The 21,782-nt window shown below is 60.1% G+C and overlaps 4 protein-coding genes across 5 annotated transcripts in view; 2 read left to right on the forward strand and 2 right to left on the reverse strand.

Moving 5' to 3' along the window:
- HMGCL (3-hydroxymethyl-3-methylglutaryl-CoA lyase) overlaps window positions 1–4,686 on the forward strand; it is a 6,090-nt gene extending 1,404 nt beyond the window's left edge. The window contains exons 2-8 of the mRNA XM_017836540.1: window positions 164–271; window positions 595–690; window positions 1,316–1,464; window positions 2,118–2,181; window positions 2,514–2,702; window positions 2,976–3,101; window positions 3,807–4,686. Coding sequence (XP_017692029.1) covers window positions 164–271; window positions 595–690; window positions 1,316–1,464; window positions 2,118–2,181; window positions 2,514–2,702; window positions 2,976–3,101; window positions 3,807–3,908 — 834 coding nt within the window. The 3' untranslated portion in view covers window positions 3,909–4,686. The remainder of the gene's footprint in view (window positions 1–163; window positions 272–594; window positions 691–1,315; window positions 1,465–2,117; window positions 2,182–2,513; window positions 2,703–2,975; window positions 3,102–3,806) is intronic.
- Window positions 4,687–4,818: 132 nt separating this feature from the next.
- Window positions 4,819–8,766, forward strand: GALE (UDP-galactose-4-epimerase). 2 transcript variants are annotated; one of them, XM_017836539.1, is made up of 11 exons: window positions 4,819–4,878; window positions 6,005–6,171; window positions 6,252–6,367; window positions 6,575–6,688; window positions 7,063–7,239; window positions 7,349–7,462; window positions 7,548–7,614; window positions 7,715–7,800; window positions 7,929–8,006; window positions 8,156–8,270; window positions 8,347–8,766. In XM_017836539.1, the coding sequence occupies exons 2-11, from the start codon at window positions 6,051–6,053 to the stop codon at window positions 8,400–8,402; spliced, it is 1,044 nt and encodes a 347-aa protein (XP_017692028.1). In that variant the 5' UTR covers window positions 4,819–4,878; window positions 6,005–6,050; the 3' UTR covers window positions 8,403–8,766. The 2 variants fall into 2 exon arrangements, with proteins under 2 accessions (XP_017692028.1, XP_017692027.1); XM_017836538.1 differs by lacking the exon at window positions 4,819–4,878 and having other exon boundaries at window positions 5,675–6,171.
- Window positions 8,767–10,199: 1,433 nt separating this feature from the next.
- Window positions 10,200–18,609, reverse strand: LYPLA2 (lysophospholipase II). The gene is made up of 10 exons (XM_017836542.1): window positions 18,547–18,609; window positions 16,190–16,294; window positions 15,358–15,389; window positions 14,427–14,492; window positions 13,674–13,721; window positions 13,430–13,500; window positions 13,111–13,184; window positions 12,872–12,973; window positions 12,490–12,666; window positions 10,200–11,974 (listed from the first exon to the last, which is right to left on the reverse strand). The coding sequence occupies exons 2-10, from the start codon at window positions 16,265–16,267 to the stop codon at window positions 11,924–11,926; spliced, it is 699 nt and encodes a 232-aa protein (XP_017692031.1). The 5' UTR covers window positions 16,268–16,294; window positions 18,547–18,609; the 3' UTR covers window positions 10,200–11,923.
- A 141-nt stretch (window positions 18,610–18,750) lies between these two features.
- PITHD1 (PITH domain containing 1) overlaps window positions 18,751–21,782 on the reverse strand; it is a 3,724-nt gene continuing 692 nt past the window's right edge. The window contains exons 2-6 of the mRNA XM_017836520.1: window positions 21,050–21,128; window positions 20,855–20,932; window positions 19,804–19,908; window positions 19,141–19,249; window positions 18,751–18,970 (exon numbers count right to left, since the gene is read on the reverse strand). Coding sequence (XP_017692009.1) covers window positions 18,869–18,970; window positions 19,141–19,249; window positions 19,804–19,908; window positions 20,855–20,932; window positions 21,050–21,128 — 473 coding nt within the window. The 3' untranslated portion in view covers window positions 18,751–18,868. The remainder of the gene's footprint in view (window positions 18,971–19,140; window positions 19,250–19,803; window positions 19,909–20,854; window positions 20,933–21,049; window positions 21,129–21,782) is intronic.

Genomic DNA, 21,782 nt, shown 5'->3' on the forward strand with positions numbered 1-21,782 from the left:
TTGTTTTTTAATTTTTAATTTTTTTTTTTTTTCGCAATGAAAACTTTACTGTGGAAAAAATGACTTGGGGTCGTTTTTTTTTTTTTTCGCAATGAAAACTTTACTGTGGAAATAATGACTTGAGGTCGTTTTTCTTTTCTTTTCTTCTTCTTTTTCCTCTTAGAACGTTGTGCCCACCCCGGTGAAGATCAGTTTGATCAACATGCTGTCAGAGACGGGGCTGCAGGTCATAGAGGCCACCAGCTTTGTGTCCCCCAAGTGGGTCCCTCAGGTCGGTGTTCCAGCTGGATTTACAGTGTTACAACAGTAACCCAGTGACTCTGCTCGCTCCAAACCCTTCATTGCTGGGCAAGAACCAGTTGCAATACTCCAGACTTCCCCTTTGGACCCTGGGGAAGGGCAGAGGGACAGCTGGTTGTGCACATCAGCCTGGCTGAGTGACCTCTGATCCCTCCCAGTGTGCAGTGTTTGCTCTCAGAGGCCCATTTCTCTCAGCCCTAAACACTTCTGTTCCCATTACAAAAAGGCATTTGAAGGATTGTTTTCTGGGTTGGCTGTTGCCCCTGTTACAGAGCTCTGCTGGTTTCTTTGCAGATGGCTGATCACACCGAGGTCATGCAGGGCATCAATAAGGTGCCTGGGATCAGTTACCCTGTGCTGACCCCCAACCTGAAGGGATTCCAGGCAGCGGTAAGGGCTGGCAGCACCTCAACAGCCACGTGTTTGTCTTGCTTTCAGTCCCCTCTGGTGTCCCACAGCTCTCCTGACAGCTCCCAGCAGCTGCAGCTTTGCTGCTGCACCTGTAACTTTGCACTTTTGGAGGCAAACTTGGATGTGTCGTGGTGGTTCTGCTGTGGAACAAACTTTGGGGAGGAACTGGGTTATTTGGGGAAAAAGTACTTCTACAGAGTGAGAGAACTGTAGTTATAGATCATGGAACATCACAGAGTCATTGAGGTTGGAGAAGACCTCCAAGATCATCAGGTCCAGCCTTAAAGTCTAAATAATCAGGGCAGTTTTATTTAGGAACAGAAAAGTTTCTGTAAAGGGAAGTGTTTCATGGGGCTGGTTTGAAACTTCTCTACCAAGAGAGGCCCTTGAAACGCTTGAATTAACACTTGGCCATGAAATGACTTGAATTGAACTCCTGAAATCACTTGAATTGAGTCATGGCTGAGCTTGTCATTTCCCACGCAAGAAAAACCACCCAGCTTGGATTTAAAAACTGGCAGTGCTGGGCTGAGGGTTGGACTTGCTGCTCTCAGAGGTCTTTTCCAGCTCTAATGGTTCTGTGATTTATGGTGTTTATTTGCAGGTGGCTGCAGGGGCCAAGGAAGTGTCGATCTTTGGAGCAGCGTCCGAGCTGTTCACGAAGAAGAACATCAACTGTTCCATAGAGGAGAGCCTGGAGAGGTTCAGCGAGGTGATGGCAGCAGCAAGGGCAGCCAGCATTCCTGTCAGGGGGTAAGGAATTCCTGCAGCCAGCATTCCCACTCAGGGGTGAGGAATTCCTGCAGCCACCTTGGCATTGAGCAGGAGATGTGGCTGCTGGAGTTTATCCCTTTGGAGCCCAGCCCACGCAGCACTGAGGAGTGGGATTTCTTTACAACTTCTTTTTTTTGGGATGTCTCTGCCTGGATTTTTGTGAGCTCAGGGCATGGAGGAGCTTTAGTTTGGACCACACTCAAGGTTTCAGCTGCTGCCTTGGTGCAAAGCCTGTTCTGCTCAGGACAGTCCACGCTCCTCCAGTTGGATTCACCCACCGTGTGGTTATTCTGTTGTCAGAAGGATCCAGAATAACAAGTTTCTTGGCAGACATTCCACATGGAAGTGCAAAGATCACAATCCCAGGAATGCTGCCTGCTCTTGTCTTGGCAGATTTTTCATGTCCGTGGAAGAAGGAATTGTTGAGCAGTTAATTCTGTAATTGTTGAGCAGTTAATTCTGTAATTGTTCAGTAATTAATTCCGTAAGATTTGGCCACTGAACTTTTGGAACATGAAACTAATTCTTCCATCATAAAGACACGCAAGATGCGCTAAGTCCTGACTGATTTGGCCAGCTGAATGTCCTTGCCATTTTTCTAGCTGAAAAGTGTGTGCTTTTCTTAACCACAGATACGTTTCCTGTGTCCTTGGATGTCCCTACGAAGGGAAGATTTCTGCAGCTAAAGTTGCAGAGGTGAGTTTAACACAGATACAACCAGAATTTCCGAGAAAGTTTTTGGCTCATTTTTAGGGATATGAGTTGGGCACTGGGGCTGGGGGGGTGTCAAACCATTTAGCCAAAGCCTGGGAAAGGGAAGGCTGGGAAAGGTTCCAGCCACCACAGGGAGGGGAGGCTGAGTCCAGCTGAAGTGCACAGGGGAATTCAGGGAGGTTTGGGCACCTGGAGGTTTTCAGTCCCACAGAAGAGTCTCGTGGCTGCTCCGGGGCATCACACACCGATCCCTGTGTGCAGCTCTGGGGAGGGGGGTGATGTACTTCCCAGGGCACATCCTGGCTTTTGGACAGGTCTCCAAGAAGATGTACTCCATGGGATGCTACGAGATCTCCCTGGGGGACACCATCGGCGTGGGCACCCCCGGGAGCATGAAGGAGATGCTGACCATGGTGATGAAGGAGGTGCCCGTGGGGGCTCTGGCTGTTCACTGCCACGACACCTATGGACAGGCCCTGGCCAACATCCTGGTGGCCCTCCAGGTAGGATCCTTCCTTTGGATCACAGACTCATGGGGTGGTTTGGGCTGGCAGGGACCTTAAATCCCATCTCGTTTCCCCTGGGCGGGGACACCTCCCACTAGCCCAGGGTGCTCCGACCTGGCCTTGGACCCTTCCAGGGGTGGGGCGTCCACACAAATAAAGCATCTTCCTTTGGGTTTGTTGGTTTTTTTGCTTGTGAATGGAAGCTCTGAGGGGCAGGAGGTTGTGCTGGCAGAGCAGTCACGCCTGGCTGTGGTGTGGGTTCCTCTGCAGATGGGGGTGAGCGTGGTGGACGCGTCCGTCGCCGGCCTCGGGGGCTGCCCCTACGCCCAGGGAGCGTCGGGGAACGTGGCCACGGAGGACCTGGTGTACATGCTGAACGGGCTGGGCATCCACACGGTGAGTGGGGCAGCCCCTGCTTCCCCCTCCTGCTCCAGGGCTCTGCTCAGGCCCCAGCAGGGCTCAGGGTTCGGCCCAAGGAGCCTGAGCATGGGGAGAGTCACACTGGGTCTGTGTGTGGGGGGTTGTCCTTCCACACCAATCCCACCCCCTCTGCTGGGAGCATTCCCTCCTCTTGGGATTGTTCAGCCTTGGGGTGACCTAATTGTGGCCTTCCTGAAGGGAGCCCACAGAAAAGGTGGAGAGAGACTATCTTGTAAATAGTCTGTCCCTGGAGGGACAGGACACAGGGAATGGCTTCACACTGACAGAGGGATGTTGGACATTAGATGGGATATTGGGGAGAAATCCTTCCCTGTGAGGGTGGGGAGGCCCTGGCACAGTTTCCCAGAGAAGCTGTGGCTGCCCCATCCCTGGAAGTGTCCAAGGCCAGGTTGGAGCAGCCTGGGATAGTGGAAGGTGTCCCTGCCCATGGCAGAGGTGGAGTGAGATGAGCTTTAAGGTCCCTCCCAACCCAGACCACTCTGGGATTCTCTCCCACATCACACCCTGGGATCTGACCCTTGCTGTCAGTGAGGCTGCATTAAAGTTCCCTCCAAAGGCTGCCTCGCTCCCTGGTAGTCTGTCCCAGTGATCCCAGTTGTTACTGGGCAGCTGTACCCAGCAGAAGCAGTGCCAAGGCCGTGCTGTGCTTCCCCCGTGCAGGGTGTGGATCTGCAGAAGCTCATGGACACGGGAACCTTCATCTGCAACGCTCTCAACCGAAGAACCAACTCCAAGGTGTCCCAGGCATCCTGCAGACTGTGACCCTGAGGGGAGTTTCTCCCTGGATTGAGAAGAAAGCGAGGATCTGGCACTGCCTGGAATTCCTCTCTGATCTCCAGTGCTCCTTCCTGGCTCAGCACTTGAGAGGAAACTCATAATCCACCAGAATTTATGAAGAAATGAGGGAAACGAGAATATTAGATTTGACCTTGAGGATGTCACCATTTGCCTTAGGGAAGGGAAGATGTGGATGGGCTCTGGTCAGACCAGCATCCACTGACTCCTGCCTTGAGCCTTAGGCCACCAGCCAGGGATAATCCACAGTTTTTCCAGTTGGAGCACTTCTCCAGGTCGGGCTTTGCCCTTCCCTTCTCACTACAAATGTTAAGCCTGAGTCAAAAGCCTCTGAATGTCCTGGGGCAGCCTTGGACAGTCTTACAGGGACTGTGGCAAAGGACAGTGTATCTGTTGTAAGATACCTTTAAACACTAGGATAAGAAACATTATTTAACATTCTGAACAAATCACGTTTCTAATAAACTGAACCAGTTAAAGCTGCTGCTTCAGTTCCAAGTGCCTCCTCCACGTGGAAACACAACATCATCTGGGGCGTGGCAGAGAGTGTGAAACACCCCCTGCTCCTCACAGGTCACGGGGAACACCCCCCGCCCAAATCTATTTAAAATAATTTATTTTAACAGTTTATTTGCGAGGCGGGAGCCTCGTCCTTCTTTCGGGTGGGGTTCGCCTTTCTCTGCGTACGGCACCGTCTCTCCACATCCCTTCGATGAACTGTAGCAATTAAATAAACGTTCAACAATAACCGTCTCTGAAATGGGGTGGAATCGGGCCAATAAACGGGGATTTTGGGGAGGGCGCAGTTCCCTCCTCCCGCCGCCGGGCGCCGCCGTCCCTCGGGGTGTTTTGTCCGCGCCGGGTTCCCGTAGCGGGGACACGTTTCCATGGAGGGGCCTTAAAGGGGCCGCGCCCGCGGGCGGAGCGGGAGCGGAGGGTGAGTGACTGAGGGGAATGGGAGTTGGAATGGGGACGGGAAGGGGAATGGGAGGACAGATGTGCTGCCCCGTTCGGCCCTGCCTTCCTGTAGCAGGGAGAGCTCAAAACCCCGGCGCCCGGGAAAATTCCAGCCCCTGGGATACCCCTGGGGTAAATCCGGCCCCCTGGGATAGCACAGGAGCCCTTGGAGTGATCCGGCCCCTGCAGTAATTCCAGCCCCCGGGGTAATTCCAGCCCCTGGGATGTCCTCGGACCCCTGGGGTAATTCCAGCCCCTGGATATACCCCCAGGACCGCAGGGTATCTCCAGCCAGGGGTAATTCCAGCCCCTGGGATACCCCAGGACCCCTAGGATACATCCAGCCCCCGGGGTAATTCCAGCCCCCGGGGCACGTTCGGCCCCAGGGACCCCCAGGAAGGCCCTGTCCCATCCCCAGGGGAGCCCCCCGGGATCCCCTGAGCCCCCCCGGGCACCCCCGACCGGCCCTGCCCGTGCCCCGGTCCCACCCCCGTATCCTCCCCCGCGCTGAAATCCGCCTTATTCTCCCTCCCCAGGGGCTGTTCCCCCCCGGCACTGCCCTCCCAGCATTTGGGGGGCTCGGGGTGGAACCTCTCCCTGTGCTGGTCCCACATCCCGGTAACGCGGCGGGTCCTTCCCTCCGGGCGTGGAACAGGAGCTGCTGCTCCTTCCCGGGAGCTCCCGGGTCCCACAGAGATCCCCGCAGTGTCCTGGGAAGCGGGGGTGGAACGGGGCCAGCACTGGGAAGGGCGGCTGGGACCGCCATGAAGGGGGGACTCCAGAGCTGCAGGAAAACCAGGGAATGGGTGGGGAAAGGGCAGAGCCGAGCCCCCTGTGGAGACCACCCGAATTCATCCCAACTCCCTGCCCCTGTGCTTTGGGGTGAACCCCGAGGGGTCTGTGCTGTGGGATACGGGAGAGAGCGGGATCTCACCGGAAGGACGAGGGCTTTTCCCGGGCTGTGGCAGTGCCAGACCCACCCTCCGTGTCCGGGAGGTGTGCCCGCGCTGGCAGGTCGCGCTCCAGCCCATCCCTGTCCCCGGGAGAGCTGCAGGAAGTGCCGGAGCGCTGCTGACGTGACAGTGCCCCAGCTGTGCCCGTTCCAGGCCGCCCCACACGGAGCTGAAGGATTTTCCTGCCCCAGGGAGAGCCATGGCCGAGAAGATCCTGGTGACGGGCGGCGCTGGGTACATCGGCAGCCACTGCGTGCTGGAGCTGCTGGAGGCTGGATACGTCCCCGTGGTCATTGACAACTTCCACAACGCCATCCGAGGTACGGAGGAGCCTCATCCCTCCCCGGGCTGTGCCGGGACCTCCAGAAATCCCAGCTCCTCACTCCCCTCCATCCCCCAGGGTCGGACGCGCTCCCCGAGAGCCTCCGGCGGGTGGAGCAGATCGCGCACCGGCCCGTCCTCTTCCAGGAGCTGGATATCACCGATGGGGCCGCGCTCCAGGAGCTCTTCAGGAAGGTGAGAGCAGGAGCTGCGGTGCCCGAGGTGGCTCCCGGGGGGGGCGAAGTGGGAACCGGGGGAAGAAGGGCAGCGCTGAGGAAACCCCTGTTCCTGCGGGGCCTGGAGCTCCCCCCGGGGGGGTGAATGGCGCTCCTGGGGGGAATCCCGGCTGGTTCCTGCCCGGAGATCCCATGTCCTGTCGCTGTTCCCCCCCCTCCTGTGCAGCACCAGTTCTCGGCCGTGCTGCACCTTGCGGGGCTGAAGGCAGTGGGGGAGTCGGTGCAGAAGCCTCTGGAATATTACAGAGTGAACCTCACCGGGACCATCCGGCTGCTGGAGGTGAGAGGGGGTGCCCGGGGTGGTGCTGAGGGGCTGCAGGGGATGCTGGGACCACCATAAAGGGGGGATTTCAGAGCTGCAGGAAAAACGGGGAACGGGTGGAAAAGGGCAGAGATCACCCAAATGAACACTGTGAGAACTCCCTGCCTTGGGGTAGAGCCTGAGGGACCTGTGCTGTGGGATATGGGAGAGACCAGGATCTTGGCTGGGTTTCACAGGAAGAACAAGGGCGTGATCCTGTGCTGAGGTGGCTGAGCTGCTCCATGTGCTGCTCCCACTGCTCCCCATGCCCGGGATGTGGCGGTGCCTGGGCAGGGCTGACCCCCCAGCACAGGGATCTCCCTGGCTCAGTGCTGGCTGTTCCTGCCCCCCAGACCATGCAGGCCCACGGCGTGAAGAACATCGTGTTCAGCAGCTCTGCCACCGTCTACGGGGACCCCAAGTACCTCCCCCTGGACGAGAACCACCCGGTGGGAGGCTGCACCAACCCCTACGGCAAATCCAAGTTCTTCATCGAGGAGATGATCCGGGATCTCTGCAAAGCAGAGCGGGTGAGGGGCTGCCCCGCGGGGCCGGGAGCCAAGGGCTGTTCCCACTGGAGCGAGGGGTGAGCAGGCAGCCCCCCAGGCACCCACCCAGGCAGTGTCTGTGTCCCCCCAGGACTGGAACGCTGTTCTCCTGCGCTACTTCAACCCCATCGGTGCCCACGAGTCGGGGATGATCGGGGAAGATCCTCAGGGGATCCCAAACAACCTCATGCCCTACGTGGCGCAGGTACCGCCCCACTGCAGCCTTTGGGGACCCCTGGGATCATATGGGGGGGGGCACAGGCTGACAGGGCTCCTTGTTCCTCTGTCAGGTGGCAGTGGGACGCCGGGAATTCCTGAGTGTGTTTGGGAACGACTACAAGACAGATGATGGAACAGGTATGGCATGGAAAGGGTGGAGCAGAACTGCCCTGCAGCCCCCCCAGCCTGGGGTCACCCCGGGCACAGGGCTCTGCCCTCACCCTCTGCCTCCCTGCAGGAGTCAGGGATTACATCCACGTCGTGGATTTGGCCAAAGGCCACGTTGCTGCTCTGAAGAAGCTCAAGGAGAACTGTGGCTGCAAGGTGCCCCGGGGGACACTGGGGGCTGCCAGCCCTGGGGGGGCATGGGGGTCCCCAGGGAGATAAAGGCGGGGTTTGGCCCTTGTCTGCTTCCAAAAGCAGCTGATCCATGTCCCTTATCCTCCTGCCAGATCTACAATCTGGGCACAGGCACCGGCTACTCCGTCCTGCAGATGGTCCAGGCCATGGAAAAAGCCTCGGGGAGGGAGGTAAGGTCTGACCTGCAGGGCACAGAACCAGCTGTTCCCAGAGACCTCCCTCGCCCCCCCCAAGCCATCACTGCCACAGCAGCCCCTGGCACTGCCCCCTCAGTGCCCTCTCTGAGCCCCCAGAGCCCACAGAGCTGCTTTCCCTGCAGATCAAGTACAAGGTCACGGCCCGGCGGGAGGGGGACGTGGCCTCCTGCTACGCGGACCCGGCGCTGGCTGAGCGGGAGCTGGGCTGGAAAGCTGCCTTTGGTCTGGACAAGATGTGTAAGGACACCCCCTCCCTGGCACAGGGGGCACTGCCAGGCCTGGCCCACCCTCACCTCCCCTCTCCCCATTCCAGGTGAGGACCTGTGGCGGTGGCAGCTGCAGAATCCCATGGGCTTCAGCAAGAACTGAGCCATGGCCGAGGGCTGGCCGCGCTCGGGGGCTGCTCCAGGCCAGCCCTTCCTGCCTCCCGCGGCCCCAGCGAGGCCATCACCGTCCTGGGAGCAGCTCCAGCTCCCCCTCCTGCCTCTGGCACGGAGCATCCTCAGCCTTCCTCAGCCTCATCCCCCTCAAGTCCTTTGCATCTCACAGAGCAGAACCACAATGGAGAAAAGAGCCAGGGCTTGGTTTGGCTCCCATGGAACCCCCCATGGGAATGTCCAGGGGCTGTGCTTGGCTGGGCCCTGCAGCCACCACTGGAGCTGCTCCTGGGCCCTCCCTGTGCCCTGGGAAGTGGCTGCATCCAGCACTTGGACACTGTGAGTCCTGCTGAGCCCAGACTTGGACACTGTGAGTCCTGCTGAGCCCAGACTGCAGAGGAGGCCCCCCGTTCCCTGCTGCCCCACCTGGCTCTTGGTCTCAGGGGGAGGCACCCACAGCCCCTGCCCTGGGCATGGAGAAGGTGCTGAGCCCCAGGAACACCCCCATTCCCCACTCCCACAGGGACCAGTCACATTCCAAGGCCACCACGGCTCATTTCCCCAGCCCAGGTCTCCAGGGCCAAGGGCTTTGCACATACACACACACACTTTTCCCTGCCCCCAGCATGGTTTTGGGGACCAAATCTCATCCCACGTGCTCCTGCTGAGCCAGAGAAGCCCCTGCCAGGGCTGTGCCAGCCTGGCCTGGTTTATCACCCCACTGGTGCCTGGTTTTGCTTCCATGTTCCCTGTGGCAGCTGCTTCCCAAATCCCGTTGCCAAAGGCTGCCCAGGAGCCTCTCATACTGCTCCTATTTATTCCTGGCAGCTCCAAGGGCTCTGTCAGGCAGGGATGACGCAGTCGGCCCCCTTTGCTGTCGGCTGGATGAATAACTTATGCTTCTAAATTATGAATTGAGCTTTTGATTTGTTTTTAAATAAACTTTCCTACTTTCTAAGTGGCAGCTTTGTTCTGCTTCCCCTCAGCCAGAGCTGCTGCCCCCAAAAATGGCACCTTGGGGCCTCATTCTAACCCGCTCCCCTCCCCAACCCTCCCTTCCCAGAGGTGCTGTTGGGGGTCCTGCCCAGCCAGGAATGAGGCCAGCTCAGCTCCGGGGTAGGTTCAGGATTTATTTAACCTTGTTTCTCTGTGGAACGCACACACACACACACACAAAAAACCCCAAACATGTACAAGGAAGACGAGAGAAGGAAAAAAAAAAAAAAAAAAAAAAAAAAAAAACCCAAAGCTGTATTGAGGAATGGAGAGAAGCCGTTCTCCCTCCTGGGTTCCCAGGTGAGGAGTGAGCAGGAATGCTCTGCAGGAGGGGGCCAAACGAGGCCCCCCAGGGATGGTCCCGGGCCCCCCCATCGCACATGGTTCCAGTTCACAGTCAAACAGGTCGGTCTGTCCATCGCCAGCCCTCGGTACCCCCAGGGAGCTGCACTCCCACCCCAGCCAGCCCTCAGTGATCCACAGGGAGCTGCACTCCCACCCCAGCCAGCCCTCAGTGATCCACAGGGAGCTGCACTCCCACCCCAGCCAGCCCTCAGTGATCCACAGGGAGCTGCACTCCCACCCCAGCCAGCCCTCAGTGATCCACAGGGAGCTGCACTCCCACCCCAGCCAGCCCCCTGTGCCCCCACCCTGGCCCAGCACAGGGAGAGGGGACAGAGCAGTGTTAAAACACAACACAGAAGATCCAGCAGGACTGACCCCCAGGCCAGGACTGACCCCCAGGGCAGGGGCAGTGCCGGGCTCCCCCCAACACCAGCATCAGCTTTGCTGGTTTAAGACTTCCCAAAGGGGAGAAAAAAATTAAAAACCCAACCAAACCCCAAGCCAAGAACCCAACCAAGGGTGGGTCCCACAGATCTAACTCTCCGGAGAGCAGGTTATTGCTTTGGGCATCCCGGGCTGGGGGGCACGGCTGGAGCAGGGCCCCCTCCAGAGTCCCCCACCAGCCCCCAGAGCAGCCCCTGGCCCTGGGGAGCTGCCAGCCCTGGCCCCAGCCCACTGCTGGTCCTGGGGCACCGGGCAGAAGCTCCACAGGGTGAGAGGCTGGGCCCAGACCAGGGGAGAGTGGGGACAGCCCTGGGGCCAGGGGTGGTGTGGGGGGTTCTAAAATACATGATCAGCCCCAGGCCATGGAGGTGTGGGCTCAGCCCGGGGGGGAGGCGAGGGCAGTGCTGCTCCACAGCCACTGCCCTCGGCCCTGCGGGAGGGGAGGGGGGGCCAGGAGCCCACCCAGAGGAGACATTCGGGGCCCTGTCCCGGGGAGCTGCTGGGGACGGTCCTGGCCCCGCACCCAGCACGATGCCAGCACTCAGGAGAGGACAAACCCATGGGCAAGGGACCCCGGGGACCCTGGTGATTGTACACGGTGGGACAAGAGCCCACAGCCCCAGGGAGCAGAGAGACCCCCAGGGAGCACAGAGACCCCCAGGGAGCACAGAGACCCCTGCGCTGCCCACGGGACGGGGCGCAGCAGCACCCAGGCCTCAGACGCTGGTGAGATGATGGCTTGGGGGCAAAGCTGCTTCTTCCAGCTGCGCCAGGAGCCAAACCTGGGGTCCAGGGACATCACCTCTCCCTCCCCAAGCCAGCCCAAGTCCAAAGGAAAGGACAAGTAGCAGCAAGAGAGACATTAAGGACGGGGCCGGCACCGGGCGGCTCCGCCTGTGACTGTAAACGAAGCTTCAGGGCTCTGAGGGCGCAGAGCTGGGCTGGGGATGGGGGGTAGACACCTCTGGGACCCCCACAGGGCCGAGGAGGAGATTGTAAAAGCAACAGGAGGAGGAGGAAGGAGGCGATTATCTGAGGAGGGCAGAGCTGCCCAGGCCGGGGGGAGTGTGCGTGTGCGACAGGCGGGGCCGTGCAGGAGGTGCGGGGGCTGCGCTGACCCTGCCCCGGCCCCGGGCAGCCTTTGGCGGTACCGGCCCAGGGCAGAGCCTGCCCCGGGGCCCGGGGGCATCTGCAGGGGAGTCCCGGGTTCCTGAGCTCTGATTGAAAACCCGTGAGTCACCTGAGGGAAGGCCGAGAGCAGCCCCGGAGGGCACAGCCCGGGCTGGGCCACAGGGGTGCCCCAGCCCTGCCCTGTGCCCGCCCCGCTCCCCCCGCCGCACCCGGGCACGTCCCACCCCTAATACTGGTACAAAAAACCCAAACCCAACAGAAACACCTCCCCCACCCTGTGCCAGCCCCGCACACTGCAGGGGCCGGGGGGACGTGACCCCCACAGAACCCGCTCGGAGCAAGAGGAGGAGAGAAAAGGCCACTCCAAGACTTGCCTTCGACCGCTCCAACCTCGGCTCCGAGAGCAGCAGGGGGAGCCGGGGCACCCCCGGCCCGAGAGGGCGCGGTGAGAGGCGGCGGGGGCAGGTGGGGTCCGGGGGTGCGGCGGGAGGTGCAGTGGGGGGCCATGGCTTCCGTTTGCAGCAGGCGGGTCACGGGGGGGAGATGGGCGGCTGTGACCTCGGCACCCTCCCCTGCGACAGTCCCGAGCGGCTCCGCTCAGATCCGCGGCAGCAGCTTCTCGATGAACTCCTTCACCGCCATCATCTCCTGCGGGGAGCGCAGGGCCCGTCACCCCGGGGGGCCCCAGGGACACCCCAAAGGGTGGGCCCTGCCCTGGGCATGGGGGCACGGGGGCTCTGCAGCCTCCCCGGTGCAAGGTGGGAACAAACACATCCCGTGTGTTTTCCCTGACCCACCCTGGGATGGTCCCAAAGATCCCAAAGGTGATTCCAACCCCTGAGGGTCACAGAATATGTTGAGCTGGAAGGGACTCACAAGGATCATCCAGTCCAACTCCTGGCCCCGCACTGACACCCCAACAATCCCACCCTGTCCCTGAGAGGATCATCCAAATGCTTCTTGAGCTCTGGCAGCCTTGGGGCCGTGCCCACTGCCCTGGGGAGCCTGTTCAGTGCCCAACCACCCTCGGGGGGAAGAACCTTTTCCTGAGATCCAACCTAACCCTGCCCTGGGACAGCTCCAGCCGCTCCCTGGGCCCTGTCCCTGCTCACAGAGAGCAGAGACATTCCCGGGGGGATCCCATCCCCTCCCACAGCACTGACCTGAGGACAGGAACTGTGCATCACGCCGGGGTAGGTTTTGAACTGGACCTTGGTGGGGGTGACGACAGATTTCAGCTTCTCGGCAGTGAGGGCCCCGAAGCGGACGGGGATCATGGGATCCATCTCCCCGTGGCACTGCAGGATGGCAATGTCCTTGTTCACGCCGTTGTTCGCCGCCTGCCGCGAGAAGGGAATGCTGAGGTGTGCCCAGGTGAAGGCATTCCAGCAGGGATGGGGGGCAGTGCTGCATCCCTGTGCCCAACACACCACCCAGCAGCTCAACAGGGCTGTGGGGGAAAGCTGCTGGGAAACTCCGCTCTGGAGAAGTCCAGATGGGAAAATCCCCCCCGCCCCTCCCTGTGGACACGGCAGCACAGGATACCTGTGGGAAGGCCTTGTGGAGCGGGAGCCAGCAGCTGAGTGCCACAATTCCAGCCAGCTGGTGCTGGCAGGTGAGAGCCGTGTACAGCGACAAGGCACCGCCCTGGAGCAGAGGAGGATGGAGTTAGTGCTGGGGGGGGATCCTGGGGCACTCACCCACCTCCTCACCACAGAACATCCCTCTGAGAGGTGTCTTTGGAGGGGAAATTGGGGTCCCAACCCTCATGTTCTCCAGCTCACCTGTGAGAAGCCCCCCAGGATGATGCGGTTGGCGGGGATCCCGTTCTTCATCTCATGCTCAATAATTGCTTTAACTGGAAGAAGACGGAGAAACGGGTCAGTGGAAGGTGGGGAGGGGGTGGAAAGCATCACCTGACACTTCCAGATGCACACAAGACATTTGGCACATCAGGGAGAGGCAGAGACCCCAGGGAGAAAGTGGACTGGGATCACAGAAGGGCAGAGAGGAAGGAGAGGTGGAAGGAAAACACCTGCTTCAGCCCCAGCGAGGGAGAGGAACTCAGAAGCCCACCACTTCCCCCTTCCCCAGGCTTCTTACTGTTTTCTGCAGCTTTCTTGATCCCAGCTTCATCCTCAGGTGCATCCGGAGTCAATCCCATGAGGTCAAACCTGGGAGAAGCAGCAGGGTCAGCCCCAACCTCTCCCAGCACCCAGGGTATGGGGAGGCAGGAGCTGGGTGTGCTTTGCCCTCCCTGACTCCCACAGAGCAGCGGATTTTGGCTCTTCATCCCTCCCACTCCCCAGAAGGGTCCCACCCACCCCTGCCCCCCCAAAGCACTGACCAGGAGGGCATGACCATCTTCATGTTGAGGGTCACTGGGATCCGGGGCCTGCAGAGAAACAGTGTGGGTGGTTTAGCTCAAGGCAGAGTCAAGAGGCACAGGGGGGACTGTCCCTCCTGTCCACAGTTGCAGGACATGACTCCCAAGGGAAAGTGGCAGATCAGGGCCACCAGACCCGGCCCAGGGGCTGCAAGGTGACCCTGGGGATCACCTGCCATCCCTGAGCAGATCCCGGATGAGCTCAAAGCTCCAGGGCACTGCCAAGCAGCCCAGGTGGGGAGCAGAGCACCTGCATCCCTCTCCTGTTTGCTGCTCCCAAGGCCGAGATGGGACATTGGAAAGGGACAGCGGAGCTCTCCCAGCCCAGTGAGTGTCCCCTGCACAGGCTATTGGCACTGGGGACACATCAGGACTGTGTCCTTCCCTTCCTGCTGAGCCCCCTCCTGCCTGACCAGCAGACGGAGAAAGAGCTCCAGTGCCTTTGGCTTTCACTGCAGCCACCAGGGATAAGCAGAGGACAGGAGGGGGAGGAAAAGAGCCTCAGAGCAGTGGCTCCTGTGCTGGTAGCTCTGTGGGGAACCGCTCTGCCTGCAGCAGGAACCGGCCACGGCAGCTGAGCCAGCCTGGCTGTGCAGCCCCATGGGCAGGTCAGGGCTCAGGCCACCATCTGCCTCCCCCAACAAACAGCCCTGGCAGCCTCACGGCCCCCCAAGACCCCCCCCCAGGGCACCCCCAGGCAAGGGCAGCACTTACGCGTGAGGGCAAATGTATTTCACGTAGGGGAGGCGGATGGAGGAGAGAGCGTCGGCCCAGCTGTGCCTGCGAGAGAGGGGAGGGCACAGGGTGTTCAAGGCTTGTCTGAGCCATTTGCCCCAAGGCTTGTGCCCACCCTGCTCCTCCCCTGATGTTATTTTACCAGGTCCTGCCCTCCCCAACAGCCTGATCCCCCTGTGAAGCCCCAGCACTGAGCCCCTGCTGTCGCTGGGCGAGGGCAGCACACAAAGCCCTGGAGCTGGAGGCAGGGAGGACAAGGGGGAGGGGATCTCCTGCAGAGGGAGAAGCGCCTTTGTCACCTCCANGTCTGAGCCATTTGCCCCAAGGCTTGTGCCCACCCTGCTCCTCCCCTGATGTTATTTTACCAGGTCCTGCCCTCCCCAACAGCCTGATCCCCCTGATTCCCCTCTGCGCTGATCCCCCTCTGCATCAGGGCGAGGGCAGCACACAAAGCCCTGGAGCTGGAGGCAGGGAGGACAAGGGGGAGGGGATCTCCTGCAGAGGGAGAAGCGCCTTTGTCACCTCCACACCCCACACTGTCCTCCCTAGGTGGCCTTGCACGCCAGAGATGCCCTGGGCCAGGCACAGCCCAGCTCCCAGCGCTCCCAAGGACTGGAAAAGCCGCAGTGCTTATCAGCAATCCTGAAAGGCAGCACCACCCGCGGGGGGGTGGGGGCTGCCAGGCTGCCGGCATCATAAATATTCAAGTGCAGACAGCTGCCGGCCTCAATTCCCTGTGATTCCCTGCCATTCCCTGTCAGGGAGGTGCAGGAACAGTCATGGACCCCAGCCTAAAGCCCCCCACTGATCTCGGGCTGCCCCTGCCCCGGGGAGAGCAGCAGCAAAGGGCAAAATGCAAACGTCAGCAAAGCCACACGTCCCCAGCAGAGCCTGCTCCAGGGATACTCACCCCGTGTCTCCAAGGCCATGTAGGAAAATGACCTGTCAAACAGCAAAAGGAGAGGATTAGCTGATGTGAGAGTTGGAGCCCTGGGAGAGGGGCAGGGCTGGGCTGGGCTGGGCTGGCAGTGAGGTGGCAAATGGACACTGAGTCACTGCCTAGAAGAGACTCAACTCAGCGATGCTCAGGACACGTCTGTGCTGTTTGGAGCATGAGGGATGGGTGGATCAGGGACATGGCAAAGGCTCAGTCTGAACCGCAGAATGGTTTGTGTTGGAAGGGACCTTAAATGTCATCCACTGCCACCCCCTGCCATGGGCAGGGACACCTTCCACTAGCCCAGGTTGCTCCAACCCGGCCCTGGACACTTCCAGGGATGGGGTAGCCACAGCTTCTCCGGGCAAGCTGTGCCAGGGCCTCCCCAACCTCACAGGGAGGAATTTCTTTTGTGTATCACCAAACACTCATAAACCCATCCCCATGGGCTTTTCATCTGAGGCTACAGAAACCCCTAAGCCATGGGGGGCAGAGGGAAAGCAGCCTGGGCACCCCAGGGAAGGACTGGGAGGGGGTTTTCTTCTAAAAGCTTAAATAGCCAAATCAGCTCCAGCTTCCAAGGCCGAGCTGCGAGGCTGTGTCTGTGCTTCCACACCGGAACATCCCAGCCCAGGGACAGTCACTCTTCCCAAGCAAGGCGAGCCCTTGCTGGCCCTGCCTCCCACTCTGATGAGCTGAGGGACCACAGGCCCGGCTCAAGGCTCCTCTGAACCTCATGGAAGCATCTCCCTGTTTTCCAGCCTCCTGCCAGGAGGGAGGCAGCAGGAGGGGGTCCCTCCCTTACCGCGGCGGTCTCCCGCTCTGCCCCTGAGACGGTCACGGCGTCGGCGAGGAGGGGGACAGACATGTTGTTACCACACATACACCGAGAGGGACTCGACACTGGCACCTGCAGGACACAGGGACAAGGGTGAGGCAGGAAAATAAACTCTTCCCCTCTCTTGTTCCCCCCCCCCAGCAACTATTTGCTGCGGAGGCAGCAGCTGTTTGGGGGAAAATTAAAGGGTAGGTGAAGGCTTTGATGTTTCAAGCCCTCGGGACACCCCACTCCATCCCCTGCCTGGTGGTGCTGGAGAGTCAGGAAGCAGCAAACACTTCCCATGTCACACACTGTGGGGTGCTGGAAGTGTTAAAATTAGCTCAAAAATTACACCTCAGAGCCAAAGTTATTCCTGTGACTGCACCGCCGTGGGCAGAGGGCGCAGCCCCAGCATCCCTTCATTCCTTCATCCCCTCATCCCTGCCAGTGGAGCCATGGAGGAGCCTGACCCACATCTGCTCTGACAGGGAAGCAGGAAATGCCAGCAGCAGCACAGGGTTTACTGCACTAAAAAAGGTCCAGCCCTGTTTTATGGAGCTTTTTTAGGGATAAGCCGGAGCACTGGCAGCTGGCCTGAGCCCCAGCCCCTCCTGGAGCTGTGCCCCCCCAGTGATGGATAATATCCTTGTCTTGCCCTGTGACTGCAGCCAAAGCCACCACCACTGTCCCCACTGCCACAGTGTCCTGCCAGCACCAAGGGCTGTCACCTCCCAGATCCCGGGTTCAGCAGGGTTGACAGCTCCCACAACAGTCCATGGTGTTTATTCCCAGCTCCTCACATGACCCCGCTGACCCACCAGGACTAATTAGATCAGAGCTCATTTACAGCACTGCCATCATCCCCCAGGAGCAGGATCAGCCTCCCAGAGGAAGATCACAGAATATCCTGAGTTGGAATGGACCCACAAGGATCATCCAGCCCAACTCCTAGCCCTACACTGACACCCCAACAATCCCACCCTGGCCCTCAGAGCGTTGTCCAAACACTCCTTCAGCTCTGGGGCTGTGCCCACTGCCCTGGGGAGCCTGTTCAGTGCCCGACCACCCTCTGGGGGAAGAACCTTTTCCTGAGATCCAACCCGACCCTGCCCTGACACAGCTCCAGCCGTTCCCTGGGTCCTGTCCCTGCTCACACAGAGCAGAGATCGGAGCTGCCCCTCTGAGGAAGCCGCAGAGCCCACAGCCTGCTCCAGCCTCACATCCCACGGCAGCACCATCCCCGGCACGGTTCGGATCACCCAAACCTTCCCCAGAACCGCGGTGTCCCAGCAGACATCCTTACCCAAGAGAAACAGCCTCCTCCTCTCCCAGCCCGGGCCAAAGACCTGCCTGACTCGTTCGCCCGACTGCTCATCAGCCGCTTCCCGGCTCCAATAAAAACACCGGGAAACAACCGGCTCCCCGGATCTGACACAGACACGCGGCCCACGTGCTCGTGTGTGTGTACTCCAGGGGCAAAACAACCAGCCAGGAGGAGCAGCGGCACCTGCCAAAAATCCTGGCGACAGGAGCCATAAATAAAAGCATCTCTAAAAAATCCTGGCAGACGGAGCCGCTCCCCCGGGCAGGCTCAGCCCTCACGGCTCTGCCTTGCTGGGGGGGGGCTCGGGGGAAAGGAAGGGCTGGTCAGAGCTGCCCCAAACACCCCGTGGGGACACCCGGGAATGCCCTGCGAGGGAACACGACACCGGGAGCGGCGGGAACACGACACCGGGAGCAGCGGGAAGGACAAAGCCCCACAGCCCGCGTGGGTGTGGAAGCATCACCACAGCGATACGGGGGGTGTGGGGGGGAGCCGGGTCCGACTGGGGCTGGTTAAAGTGTGGCACCCGCACTGACACACACAGCCCCCCCCCGCGACGCTCATTAGGACGGGGCGCAATTAGCGTTTATTAGCGTTAATAATTACGGCGGCCCAGCCGCTCGCTCGGGCCCGAGAGAAACGAATCCCGCCTGGAAGCGGATGCAGTGGAGGCGGGAGCCGGCCTGACCTGCCCCGGCCGGGGCGGGAGCGCCGCTTTTCCCTGGAAAACAGGGATTTTCGGAGAGGCTTTTCCCGCTGTGACTCCTGAAGGCTCGCAGGGGGTGGGTTTGGGGGGCGGGAAGCGGGTGGCCCCGCTACGGGAGCCAGAACCGCGGCCCCTCGGATCCCCCTCCCCCGTTAACCCCCGTGAGGGGGCCCCGCCGACCCCCCCCCCATCCCCGCGGCCCTCACGGCTCTCCCCCCCCGCGCCCGCCGCAGTGGTACATCCCCCCCCCCCGGTTTTCCCGCCCGTCTCCCCCCGCCCCCCCCCGGTGGTACGCGCCGCCCCCCCCATCACCTCTCCCGCGGCCCGGCGCGCGCGCTCCTCGCGGCTCTCCCCCCCCGCCTCGCGCCGGAACTTCCGCCGGCGCGGCGCGAAGTGACGTCACGCGGGAGCGACGACGGCGGGGAGGCGCCGCGGCGGCCATGACGGAACCGGGCACCGGGAGACACCCCCGCGACAGCCGCACTCAGGGACAGCGCACAGCTCTGCACCTCAGCGTGTTTATTGCCCGCCACAGCCCGGCCCGCGGGCAGCGCCTCACACACGCGGCCCGGCCGCGCCTGTCCCGACACGTGGGGCTGGATGTCGTGTCCCGGGAGCCGCCCCGTCCCAGCCCTCAGGAGATGAAGTGTGTCTGAGGCGTGATCTGCTCCAGCTTGTGGTCGGCGGGGTTCGCGGAGGCCTCGTAGTTGCAGATGGTGACCTCGTGGCGATGAGCCTGGGTGGAGATCGGGGCTGTTACGTCCAGGGGGAGCGGGATTCCAACCCGCCCTCGGGCCCCCCGCACCGCTCGAGGCTCTGTCCCACCACCAGAATTTGACTTAATCGATGATTTCGAGCCCTTCGCACCCCCCTGGCTCGGGCTTGTCCCTCTCTGCCCTCACTCACTTCTGTCCACTCCCCCTTCAGGCCGATGTAAAAGATCTTCGTTGTCTCCGCCCCGAAGTTCTTTGGGAAGTGCATGGAGAGGTGGTAAACGTTGGAGAAACGGGCAATTCTGGAAGGAAACACACCCTGAGGCCGGAGCTGCCACTCCAGCACAGCCCCACAGCCCCACTCCAGCTCCCCCTGATCCCACTCGGACTTGGGATCAAACATCTGAGGTGCAGGAGGAGCTGCTCCCTCACACCGTGGGTCAGCAACGAGCTGTCACAGGGCCCAGGGACAGGGGACAGGACACCAGGGTGATTCTGCACCCTCAGTGATGCCTTCAAATCTATATTATATGAATTTTAGTACAGCTTTAGCCTGCTAGTACCTCTGTACAAAATTCTTAAAAATACCTCTTAAATATTCCTTGTTAAGAATTTAAGGTAAAATATAGATTTTAAGGCATCACAAGAAGCCCTGGGGCACTGGAACTGCCACCCCCAGGCTCCAGGGAGGAGGTTTCAGGCCAGAGCTCCAACCTGGCAAGGGCAGGACAGAGCTGGAGAGGCGAATTCTGCCCTGGGCTGACACTGCCCTAAATTTGGCAGCACGTGGGCAGGCTGGACTGAGCTCCTGTGGCAGGGAGGAGCAGCCCCCAAACCCTCAGGGTGTGTCTCTCACTTGGTGGGATACTCCAGCTCGCCCAGGGGGTCCCGGTTCAGGCTGAAGGTCTGCTCTGCTTCCCTGGCTGTGTCATCAAAGGACATGTGAGGAATGTTCCTGAACCTGGGGAGACAGGAAGGAAACCCAGGGAGTTGTTAACAGCAGGGCAAGATAATTGTTTGCCTCCCCATCCATTAGCACTGCCCACATTCTTCTCGAGGAGAAGCTGAATTGACTTTGTCCTCTCACATCCCCACAAAAAATCACCAGAAAACAACAAAAGGCTGAAGAAATAACATGGAAAAGCATGGGACAAAGCTGGGGAGATGCAGATCTCTCTTGGGTACATGAGGGAGCCCAGATATTGGAGGAAAACAGGGGAAGCTGGGTGCCACACAGCAGGTAATTCCAGCTAAAATTCAGGACCAGCACTTGGGCTGTGCATCTCCTTTGTCCCTCGGAGCACAACAACAGGACCAGGTGCAAGGTGAGCCCAGCAGGGCTTCACATCCTCTCTGTGGGACACACAGGACAATGTTGGCTGTTTTTCCCCTCAGAAGGTGTGTTTTTCCCCTCAGAAGCAGGAACTGCAGAGCACTCAACACTCTTGTTAAAATAAGAAAGAAGGAGTGTAAAGAAGGATCTGTCTCCCTTCAGGAGGGAGAGAGACAAAGAGGCCACGTGGCTCGGCACAGCAGGAGCCTTACAAACCTCACCTGGCTGCAGGATACTGTCACTTCTCTTCACACTCCCTCCTTCCCACTGCTCAGAGCTCCCCTCAGGACCCTCTGACCCACCCCACTGAGCCCATGGCAAGTTGCCTCCTCACAGTGCAGAGCCAGTGTCTGAACCAAATATTCTAACTCAAACCAGCCCCTCATTTCTCTGGAGAAAAGGCAGCACTCATCCCACACAAGCTGCAGTTTATTTTCCCTCTTGGGTCCTTGGGATGACCAGGCAGCACAGCACCAGAGCACAGCCCTCAGTGGTGCCTGGGCACAGCGTGAGGGTGCTCAGCTCAGCTCAGCTCAGCTCAGCTCCAGAAAGGTGAAAAGCTGGTTTTACTCACAGCCTCATCTCCGCCGGGTGCGTCCCATCGTCCTCGCCCATCACAAGGACTCCTTTTAACTTCACGCTGCCTGTGAACCTGCCCAGACACACAGAGCACCGTCTGCACCTCCAGTCTCTCCAAAATCAGCCCCTGTTGGAGGGGCACACGCTGTGCCTCGTCACCAGGGGAGGAACAAGGGGTGGTGGAACTTACGGGATGTTAAACAGCAGCTCCTCGTCGTCATCGCTTTCCACGAACTGGGAAGAGAAGGAAGAGCAGGTCAGGACTGGGGCTGGTGGAGGGAGCAGGGGGACAGGCAGGGGGGTCACCCCAGAGGGGCTCAGGGGCACAGCAGCACCTCCCTCACAGAGTCACAGAGTATTTGGGGTTGGATGGGACCTCTGGAGATCACCCAGTCCAAGCCCCCTGCCCAGGCAGGGTCGCCTGGAGCAGGTGACACAGGGACGTGTCCAGGTGGGTCTGGGATGTCTCCAGAGACTCCACACCCTCCCTGGACAACTGTTCCAGGCTCTGCCACCTCCATGGAAAGGCGTTCTGCCTCAGGTTGAGGTGGAACTTGTTGTGTTTTAGTTTATGGCCATTGCTCCTTGCCCTGTTGCTGAACAGAGTCTGGGACCATCCTCTGACACCCCCTGGAGATATTTGTATGGATTGACGAAATATTTATGTGGATTTATGGGTCCCCTCTGAGCCTTCCCTCCTCCAGACTGACCAGGCCCAGCTCCCGCGGTGTCTCCTCATCCCAGAGATGCTCCAGACCCCAAATCATCCCTGCGGCCTCCACTGGACGCTCCCCAGCACCTCCTCCTCTTTCCTGCACCGAACAGCCCAGAACTGCCCGCATCGCTCCAGATGCGCCCGCCCAGCCCCGAGCCGAGGGGCAGCACCCAGGACCCCCCTCCCTGCCCTAGACCCCTCTCTCACC

The sequence above is a fragment of the Lepidothrix coronata genome, unplaced genomic scaffold (assembly GCF_001604755.1).
Source record: "Lepidothrix coronata isolate B3197 unplaced genomic scaffold, Lepidothrix_coronata-1.0 Scaffold279, whole genome shotgun sequence".
Taxonomy (NCBI): Eukaryota; Metazoa; Chordata; class Aves; order Passeriformes; family Pipridae; genus Lepidothrix; species Lepidothrix coronata.